At 34.2% G+C, this 10,254-nt stretch overlaps 2 protein-coding genes across 3 annotated transcripts; one reads left to right on the top strand and one right to left on the bottom strand.

The window, feature by feature from the left end:
* Window positions 1-25: 25 nt before the first annotated feature.
* Window positions 26-2,840, bottom strand: LOC123700532 (phosphoglycerate mutase 1). The gene is made up of 5 exons (XM_045647777.1): window positions 2,636-2,840; window positions 2,325-2,557; window positions 1,807-1,998; window positions 1,308-1,380; window positions 26-336 (listed from the first exon to the last, which is right to left on the bottom strand). Exons 1-5 carry the CDS (start codon window positions 2,736-2,738, stop codon window positions 170-172), a joined length of 768 nt encoding a protein of 255 aa, XP_045503733.1. The 5' UTR covers window positions 2,739-2,840; the 3' UTR covers window positions 26-169.
* A 334-nt stretch (window positions 2,841-3,174) lies between these two features.
* On the top strand, window positions 3,175-9,819 carry LOC123700530. 2 transcript variants are annotated; one of them, XM_045647771.1, is made up of 6 exons: window positions 3,175-3,562; window positions 4,786-4,893; window positions 5,547-5,798; window positions 6,458-8,574; window positions 9,218-9,400; window positions 9,752-9,819. In XM_045647771.1, exons 1-6 carry the CDS (start codon window positions 3,445-3,447, stop codon window positions 9,809-9,811), a joined length of 2,838 nt encoding a protein of 945 aa, XP_045503727.1. In that variant the 5' UTR covers window positions 3,175-3,444; the 3' UTR covers window positions 9,812-9,819. The 2 variants fall into 2 exon arrangements, with proteins under 2 accessions (XP_045503727.1, XP_045503726.1); XM_045647770.1 differs by having other exon boundaries at window positions 6,452-8,574.
* Window positions 9,820-10,254: the final 435 nt, after the last annotated feature.

Raw genomic sequence — 10,254 nt, 5'->3', positions numbered from 1 at the left:
AAAACCAATCAATGTATAAAAAAAAACGATTGACTCTAACTCGTGTTACAAATAGTGTAGTAGCGATGTCCTCTCTAGTACATAGTAAATAGTAACTCAATGCATACAGGTGATATCTTTGTTCACAAGAACTAAGCAGAATAAATATAATTTCACTGTAACACTTAGTCTACTTGGCTTTTCCCTGAGCTGCGACGGCTGCCATTGCCTTCTTGACGGTTTCCTCGTCTCCGAGGAACACCATGGAATCCACTGGCTTCATGTCTTCGTCCAATTCATATACAAATGGGATTCCGGTGGGCAAGTTCAGTTCCATGATAGCTGCGTCGCTGAGGTCTGGAAAAGTGAAGAATAGACTTTATAAGAAGTATTTGGCATGTAAAACATGTGAAAGCTTATGATTTTATTCACTACTTGCAAATAATGTCCCTAAAAGTCTATTTCAAGTTTTATGACCTAAATTTTCATCTATGTCATTTTTTTAATAACTCAAGCCCCGGAACTACAGACACAATAGAAAATCTATTGTGTCTTGGACCGATCGGGCTGCTTGGGGCTCAATGGGTTTACTGAGTTAAACAGAGTTTGTGAATCAACTGTGAATCAGCCCAATTTCTAGGACTTTCTATTACATATTGTAAAGGTAAATACTTCTCTATAGACAGGAAATAGAACATTTAACCTAAATTATGTTATATTATGTAAATATCTATGAAATTTTCAAACCGTCATCCAACAACTGATATAATTCAGTACATAAAATATTATCAATCAATAAACATTAAACATACTTTACAAACAAATGATAAAAAGATCCCACTCTTATAACAATAGTTTGAAAACTACTTATATTTATTGCATCATATTCTCTAAACAGATGTATTACTTTGACTGAATATGATTAATTTGGTTTTATGTTACTTAAACAAACTATTAAAATTTTTTAAACTTTATGTTTTATTAATGTAAAACTGTTATTAAATTTAGATCATAATGTTGTATAGGCTAAAGTATCATTTTAGTAAAATATTTTTAATCACTACATAGTAAAAACATTTTATTTATTTATCATTACATCAAATTATCATTACAGGATTAACCTAATGCGGTATTGACTTACACTAAAAACTTTACACAGAAACTAAACTAACATAGTCAATTTCTCTGTCCCTATGTATTAATAAATCTACAAAATAACTCAACAGAAAAGTGATTCAAGAGGAAGTTTTTAGTAAATGATTTATTAGGTTTTAGACAAAGCCAGCGAAGCCGCGGGTGGAATGGTAGTAAATATATATAAAACTTACTGTCCAAATGCTTAACAATGCCTCTCAAACTGTTGCCGTGAGCTGCAATTATAATCCTTTTGCCTTCCTTGATCTGTTAATAAAAAATAATACATAAATACTATAATAGCTATTTTTGTCAATTTTTACTTCGACCATGCATGATTGAACAGTGTATAACCTGTACAAAAAAAAAATCCACCAACTATTTTGCTCTACTCGAAGAAATTGTATTAATTCCAAAATACACAAAGAAGCATGATTTGTAACTATGTACTTCTGAAATAGAACTACCTATAACAACTTATCTTATCATTAGGTCTGTTATTTGTCGAATTACAAGGTAATCTTGCGTGAAAACATCCGGACTATAGGGGGATCTCTAGACAGCACCCTATAATCCGACAAATTCAATACTTCACACAAGGCCCTGCAAAATGATTGTCGGAATACCGCGGGTCTACTGTAATTAGGTTCAATTCCTATTACTTAATATTACAATAAATAATTTAAAACATACCTGAGGCACAATAACATTATTCCAATACGGCAGGGTTCTTTCAATGGTGAGCTTCAAGCTCTCAAACATGGGGAACTCCTCAGGTTTTGGGTCACCGGCGTAGCGAGGGTCGTTCACAATAGTCTCGTAGTACGGGTGGTCCTTCTCCATGGCTGGTGGGGGTACATCGAAGCTTCTGCGCCAGATTTGTACCTGCAGGGATAAAAGAAATAATTAATATTTTTTTAATCAAATTTTATAGTGCAGCTGTTGTAGTTATTACAGGTATAGACTATGATTATGTTTTTAATTTGGTTTCATGAAAATAAAGTTGAGTTAAAAACTTATTAGAACTATGTTACACAGTCTTTAATTATTTTTACCATGTTTATTGTTTATTTATCTAATATTAAAATTGTAGCAGCGTTATGATTAAATTACACTGTTTAGTTGTATAGAGAAATGTTTTACATTCAATTCAGATATACATTTACTTGTCAAAAAATCAATGAGTACCTATTATTTCTTTTCTATTGTACCTGAGCTTCACCATATTTAGCAGCAGTTTCAGCCTTGTTCAGGCCAGTGAGTCCTCCGTAGTGCCTCTCATTCAAGCGCCAGGTCTTCTCAATGGGAATATCCGTTTGACCGATTTCTTTAAGAACCGAGTTCAAAGTAATTTGAGCTCGTTTTAAAACTGATGTGTGGGCGACATCGAATTGATAGCCCTCCGCCTTTAAAGCTTTACCAGCAGCAACAGCCTCTTCACGTCCTGAATAATATTTATTTTAATATTTTGTAAAACTACCTAATTAATGTACCTAGATATTAACTGAATGACTAATTTTACCCTTGTCGCTGAGGTCAGCGTCGTACCAGCCGCAAAATAGATTCTTCTGATTCCATTCACTTTCGCCATGGCGAATCATAACAATCTTGTACTTTCCACCCATGATTGTGATTAAAAAGTATTTTTTATAGTATTCTAAATAATAAACTCAGCGACCGGCTTTGCAAAAAATCGACCGTCCTTTAACTTTGACACATCTAACCTTTTTGACCTTCAAAGGTCAGTGTTGGCGCTTCATTAATTATTTATTAGACCAAGTAAAAAATAAATCAATTTTTAAATATCTTAATTTCTCTATCATAATTTCTTTGATTCCTTATCACTATCCGGGTATGTACAAATTTCAGGACATTTACCTAAATAAAAAATAAATAATAATATAAATTAAAGAGCGGTCATATAATTTTAATCTGCATAAAACTAGGTCAATAAATGTTACCTAATCTGTGCCAATATTTTCTCTATTGTCAAATTTAAATGTCGTTGCTATAATCTGTGCAGTGTAGGTACAAAAGAATGTATAAAATCCAATATAAAATCGCAAAGAAAAAATTCAGTCTCAAATCTGCTGAGTTTTAACTTTGCAAACGAGAGAATAAATTATATATTTTGTGCGTTCTGAGAAATAACAGCGAATTAATCTTAACTTGAAACTGTGTAAAGTGAAACAACACACTTTACGAAGTTACCTACCTACGTTAAGTTTATAAACTACCTACTCATATTATATCATCTAAATGTAAACTTCCATGTGTTTACTGTTTAGATATATTATTTGTTTTTTTAACGTGATGAATATTTAAATAAATATGCCGCCAAAGAAAAAGCTGGTGAATGCAGCGAGCCCAACGCCACAAGTGAAAAAGAAGATTGTACGACCTAGTCGGAAATCTTTAAGAAACTCAAATGCTTCGGAGATTGCGAACGGTAACTATTAATTATTGTTGATGCTATACTGAAACTACGGAGACCTACATTTAACACGGTTTTGTATTTTTCTGTGACACAGTCACACTCAAATTTCCTTTTATTTTATTGTCAAAAGAACCTAAGAAATTATGATAGGTATCTCAAGTTTTCCATTCAACGAATTTGAAGTCAACAATGTATCATTTTCTCAAAAACTGCTTACCTATATCTATAATATTATAAATCAAATCAATTAATAACTCAGCCCCCGGAATCACAGACACAATAGAAAATCTATTGTGTCGTGGACTGATCGGACCGCTGCGCGCTGGGGGCTCAATGGGTTAAAATATAAAATCTTGCACTTATTTACATTCTCTACAGCTCTGGTGTGAAAATATTTTAACAATTTTTAATTCATATCAAGTATTACAATCCAAATGATATTAATCTATATTTATTAACAGTAAATGTCCAGTTATAATAATCTGTTTCAATGAGATCTATGATATGACTGGGTTCACAAAAAATTTTTTATTATTGTTTACAATAAAATTGGTTGTAAATGAAACTGTAGTATAATGTAACTGTACTATACCTACTTACTAGAATATACTTTCAAGATTTTAGAAATGATTTATTGAACTTTAAGCCAACTGATATAATTCTGTATTTTATTATTCTGTCATAAATATTGTGAAGTCCCCTATTGGGGTAAGTGGCAGATGCATTATTCATACATCTGTTTCACTGATCGATTTTCTTTAGGGACAAGTAGGTGATCAGCCTCCTGTGTTCCGCCAGACCGAGACTTATTTTTTTCTTCGTCTCCACCGGGAATCAAACCCAGACACACTTGGTTCTCTGCACGTGCATCAACCACTGTATCAAGGAGGCGGTCAAAAATATTACCACTCCTTATACATTAAACAAATTTTAAAAAATATACTAGCGCCAGCGGTACGCCCCGGCTTCGCCCGTGGTACCTACATGTTTACATTTCTTTTCATAAAAACTATCCTATCTCTCAAGTTGGATCGAACTGCATATGGTGTGCGAATTTTATTATAATAAGTTAAGTGGTTTAGGAGTCCATTGAGGACAAACATTGTGACGCGAGATTTATATATATTAAGATATTACAGATTGCTGAAGAAAAACTATCTACTTACAAATGCTTTAATACTCTTATTAATGCTTTATATTAATTTATGAATACTAACATATTACTATTTTTGTAGATACTGTAGTTAAAGAGCCGCAGAAGAATCAGACAACAATAATTAAAAAAAAGGGAAGACCACCATCTAAATTGAATAAAGAAATCAAAATTGCACTTGCCAATGAGGGTTTGTATTATCCTACTAATATATTGAATGCAAAAAATACATTAAACATATAAAACAGTTAACCAATTAGGGTGAAATTTAGAGCAGTGATACACTACTTAGTATATCTGCAAAATATTTTTAATAAACTATTTTTTCTGAAGTTCAAAATTTTAGTGAAAAATTTATTAAAAATATATGTCTATCGTACAAAGCAAGCAATTTATAACTGTAAGAAATTAAAAGTTGTGACACAGATAAAAAAAGTTAGAAATAATGTTTTTTAAGAAAATAACCAGAAAATTATCAACTGTACATTATTTGCTTAGCTAAACTTAGCGAATTGAATGTTTATATGTAGTTTCTTTCTCATTATTTTTTTATGTTTCCTAAAATATTTGTAAGAATAGGAACAGTTATTATTCTAACATGTAGCAATTCCAGATTTTCTTCAAAAAATATTGTGTTAGACTCATCCAGTTATCATAGTTATATTTATCATAGTTAGTATATACTTAAATCAGGATTTTTTTCCGTTATTCTTAAAATAAATAACTTTAATGTAATGATGCAGGTTCGAGTCCGGCCTCGTGATCAAATTTTTTCTATTTTTTATAAATTTATATTAAACTTGAAATAAATTAACTTCTTCCTCTGTGATTCCATTTTTGCAGTAGTCCGAGCGCAATTTCAAAAGCAAAACGACATTCGGCAAATTGCAATTACTTCCAAACTTGTTGCTAAGAAGCCGATACTTAAACGAAAGTATCAGACTAAAAAGAATATAATTAAAAATGGAGTTGTGCCACAAGAGACGGCGGATAACTCTAACAAGGAAGATGTTATCAGTCCGGAAAGAAAGAAGCCGAGAATTGTGAGGAAAAACTCTAGCGCAAAAATTGCTATCACCGTGGATAATAGTCAAGGTAATTTAGTTAAATATGGTATGTATCTTCTTGCCAAGTTACAACTTTTAAATTTTATCCTACTCATATTATAAATGAGAAAGTTTGTGAGGATGGAAGTGTGTGGTTTGTTACTCTTTCATGCATTTAATATTCTTTCTTTTTAAACTACTGAACCAATTACAATGAAATTTAGCACACATATTGGCAACTTGGATTAACACAGGATAGGTTTTATCCCGGAAATCCCACGGGAACAGGAACTATGCGGATTCTTCTTTGAAAACGCAGGCAAGGCACGGGCGGAAAGCTAGTTTATGAATTTATTTTATCTTATGGAAGGAGATGAAAATGGTTATAGTCTGTGATTGCGTACGTTTTTTAGATATGTGCATTCTTAAATAAATCTCATTAACATGTGTTTACTTAATTCTTATACCACAATTAAGTTTGTGTTTCCACATAAAAGGATGAAAAATATAAAGTATATAAGTAATATTATAAAATGGAGACAGTTGAGCAAGTGAGAGTTGAGAGCAAAAATTTCCTTAAATATGCGGGAGAAGCCACGGGCAAAATGCTAGCATTTATAAAATTAATGTACCAAAGAAAGTTTATTGGCCATTGCATATAATGTAAATTCATATTAATCATAAGATCTAAATAAATTTTAGTTACAGATAATGTAAAACCTACAAACAATTTAAAACCAACGAGAAGAAGGTTGTCGTTAAACCGCAAAAATATGCTTCAAGGCTTGGTCAGGACTGTGGTCAATGATTACATTCCTGAGTCTAGTCAAAACACAGAAACTCTAATACAAGAACCCCCAAATCAAGCACAAAATGTGGAAAAAACAGAAGTCGAAAAATCATCCAAAATTAATGGAGATACAAATAAGGAAAATCAGGAAAGCAATTCAAGAAGAAGCTCTCTCATCAGCTCATCAGAATTCTCTTGGACCAAAGATATATCGAACTCCAGTACTACAACATGTGTCACTGTGATGTCCAATGATTTCTTCCGTATCGATAATAAAATACCGTTTATAAAACTAACCAAAATAAGTGATCTGAAAAAAGAAGAATCGTCTGAAAGTTCCGATTCCTCATCCGAAAGTGACTCTAGTAGTAGTGATAAACAAACAGATGTAGAGATTTGTTCTAACGCATTAAACCTCAGTACCTCGTCGTCTTGCAACGAATCTGTAGCCAATAAAACAGTAGACAGTAGGTCCGTTTACGACAAAATGAGTGACGTGTTGAAAACTTTTAATCCAGAACAGTGTGATTGGACTAGTGGCAGTGATGAAACCCAGGACACTGATAAATTTAAAGAACACCTAGCTAAAGAAAACGTGTTCGAAGTGGAACTGATGCTCCTATCACTCTGGTTAGATATAACGAACCTAGAATCAGAAGACAGTAATGCAAATGATGTAACAAATGAGATTTCTCATAACAATACTTGTGATACAGAATCTATAAAACCACACGAAATATGTGATGAAAACTCTTCTAATATGAATAAACCTCAGGTGTCTACAGAGAGAATTCTGAAGAACAGACATTCAGTCGATGAGGAAGATGATGTTGATGACGCTTTGTCGCTGTTCGCCGAGAGCATTCTCGATGTCGAGTCAAATCGCAGGAGCAGTGTGTACGCTCACCCGCCGGAACCGGAACCGGAAGTGGATGAATATGTACCGCAACCGCTCGTACCTGTTACATTTAAGAAACCGAAACCAGTATCATACAATCCGACTAAAATTATTTCAGAACTCAGTAAAAAAACAAATCAATTGAACATTTGCGAGAAACAAAGCGCCGATTCGACATCTTTACGAAATAATAATGATTGTACCCCGATCGTCAATAATTTTGAAACTAGTTCTGAGTCGAGTAGATCGGATAATGATGAGCCAAGAAAATTACCGACGCCAAACTTCTTTACGCCGGCTAAACCGTGCTTCATGCAAAAACCGTACCACCCAACCGAACTCGTTAAGAGTACGTTGCTTCGCGGTACTTGCGTGTTCAACTTAATAGAAAATTGCAAGAATGCTGAAAACTGCAATTTCCCACATAATTATCCTGATGCAAAGGTCATTGCAAATAGGATGGAACGCTTAGCCGATGACGACTTCATGCAGGAGTACATTATGTTCAGAAGTTTTATTCAATTGAGACGTATGTACGGTTTGTGCTTCATCGACGCGTGCGTGAGGCGCAACCTCACCAGGTGTCTTGTGGAAATGTCGATCGATTTCGTGCTGAAATCGAACGACGCGGTCGTAAAAGACGTCAGGTTGAAAACCGAAGCATTGGAAAGGACTTTACTGTACCTGAATTACGTGGACTTGCCGCAGTGCGAGGATCTGCTGAAGTGGAAAGTGAGGCCGGGCGTGTTGTTGTGCGACGTGTTCCTGCAAGTGATCGGACAGTCGCAGAACTTTAATAGGTTCCGAACGGTGTTCATAAAGTTGACGATGTTCATGTGTCGTATAGATAGGACGTTTGATAGTGAAGTGGCCGGGCAGGTTCTGGAGCGAGTGTGTATTCTGCCGTACGAGTTGGGCCTCAATCGGACGTTGCTTGAGATCCTGAAGAAGACTGACCCGATAGTGTTTTCTAATTCAATGTGCGAAATGTTGGAGAGTCGCTTGTTGAGCACGAACAAGATGTTGTACGACGATTTCATCAGGCTGAAGCAGATGAAGACGAGCGAAGTCGGCCAGAGTAACGTGCTGGAGCAGAGCATACGGTGCTCGCCGGATACAACCAACTATGATAATATGGTGAGTTGTACTTGGCTTCTTGTGTGTGATAAACGAATTGTTTATGTAGGTTATTTAAACATAAAGTTTTCTAAATTTAACACTTATTAAGGCATTTTGTGCTTATTCTGCAATATATTTTGCGGAAATGGTGTGCTTTATTATTGGAAATATTTTTTTTTAAGGTAATGTTGTGGACCCCAAAGTACAGGCTGTCCTTGTTTTGGGTCCAAATGTTACATGTTTGTATCTAACCCACAAATTGTTCAATAAATGATTTTTATTTTTATTTTTAATAAAATTATTAAATGATTCATTTTATCATGATTTTTTGGTTAGGTACAGTACGATTCACGAAAGATGAACACAAATGGAGGCCGTCTGCGCACGTTCACTCATGAAGAAAAGACTTAAGACAAAACAATATTTTAATGTTGGTTAAATAATTTATTTTTTATTTATTTAAAATTAAATCCGCCCGCGCCTCACCTCGCACCTCCATAGGGACCTAAAATATGCCTTCTGCTCCGTGGTCATCTTTCGTGAATATTACTGTAATCATGGTCACGCGAACCAAATCTTTAAAATCAATAAAATGAAAATGCCAATGTTTATTTTGTTAAAGAAATTAATAATTGTATCTTTCCATCGCCTTTCGTTTCAGAACAAAATGCAAGAAGAATTCACTCGGGCTACGGAGCTGAACATGACCTCCCACAATAAGTTCAACAAGAGAAACAAGAGAAATTTCAGAAGTCGTTGGGGCCCCATGTCCCGCGGCGCCAGAGGGAACGGATTTGTTAAGAGGCCTCCGTTGAAAACACACTTAAATGGTTTTCATGGTCCGGTGAGTTTGATTTTGTAATAAAAAGATTATTTAGTTAGTTATTATGGGGAAATTTTTGTGGATTTTTTTAGTAATAAGTTTAGTTAAATCTTTAGTCTGCGACACATTGTACATGAAGCAACTTTATCGCTTATCAATAATTTCTTCCATTGTGGTGGTATTTTGGTGATTCTAATAAAATTATTTTATTCTAATTATTATTATTCTTCCTGGCTGCCAAATCTTCATCTGCCATCCCACTTTAACAAAAGGGATCTTTAGCCTGCTATCTCACTCGCACTAAAGCTAACGACCGCCATGGTAATTTGGAAAGTTTTGGCGCGAAATATAACGAAATTATTTTTTTTTCAGCTATTTCCCGCCAGTCAAAACCCCGGCCACATATTGAGTAATATGAATAAGAAAAAGTGATATCTGCATATTGTTTTTTTATTTTTTACACCAAATTGTTTATTATAAGTAATGTTACAACTTTGTTAGTCACGCGTAACGACGGGCCAGTAAGATGAGATTGTTCTTTGAAAAAAAAAATTACGATGAATGTAAACTTATTAATCTTACTTTATTGGTCCGCTTGTAAATTACCTAGATTTATAACAATTTTCCTTGACGGTTATTATGACGTATGTAAATTTTATTGGGATAATTACGAATTACGAGTGATAGCGAAAATAAATGTAATAAACCCGTAGGTGCTGATTTTAATTCTTAAATTACAATTAAATAAAATTATGACCCGACAAACTTCGTTTTGCGAGTACACCCTTATTGTGCTTTATATTAAAACTAGCTGCTCCGCGCGGTTTCACCTCCGTGGCTCCACTCCTGTTGGTCGTAGCGTGATGATATATAGC

Source organism: Colias croceus, chromosome 19 (assembly GCF_905220415.1).
Source record: "Colias croceus chromosome 19, ilColCroc2.1".
Taxonomy (NCBI): Eukaryota; Metazoa; Arthropoda; class Insecta; order Lepidoptera; family Pieridae; genus Colias; species Colias croceus.
The sequence above is the reverse complement of the archived record's forward strand: the minus strand, read 5'-3'. Positions and strand labels throughout refer to the sequence as shown.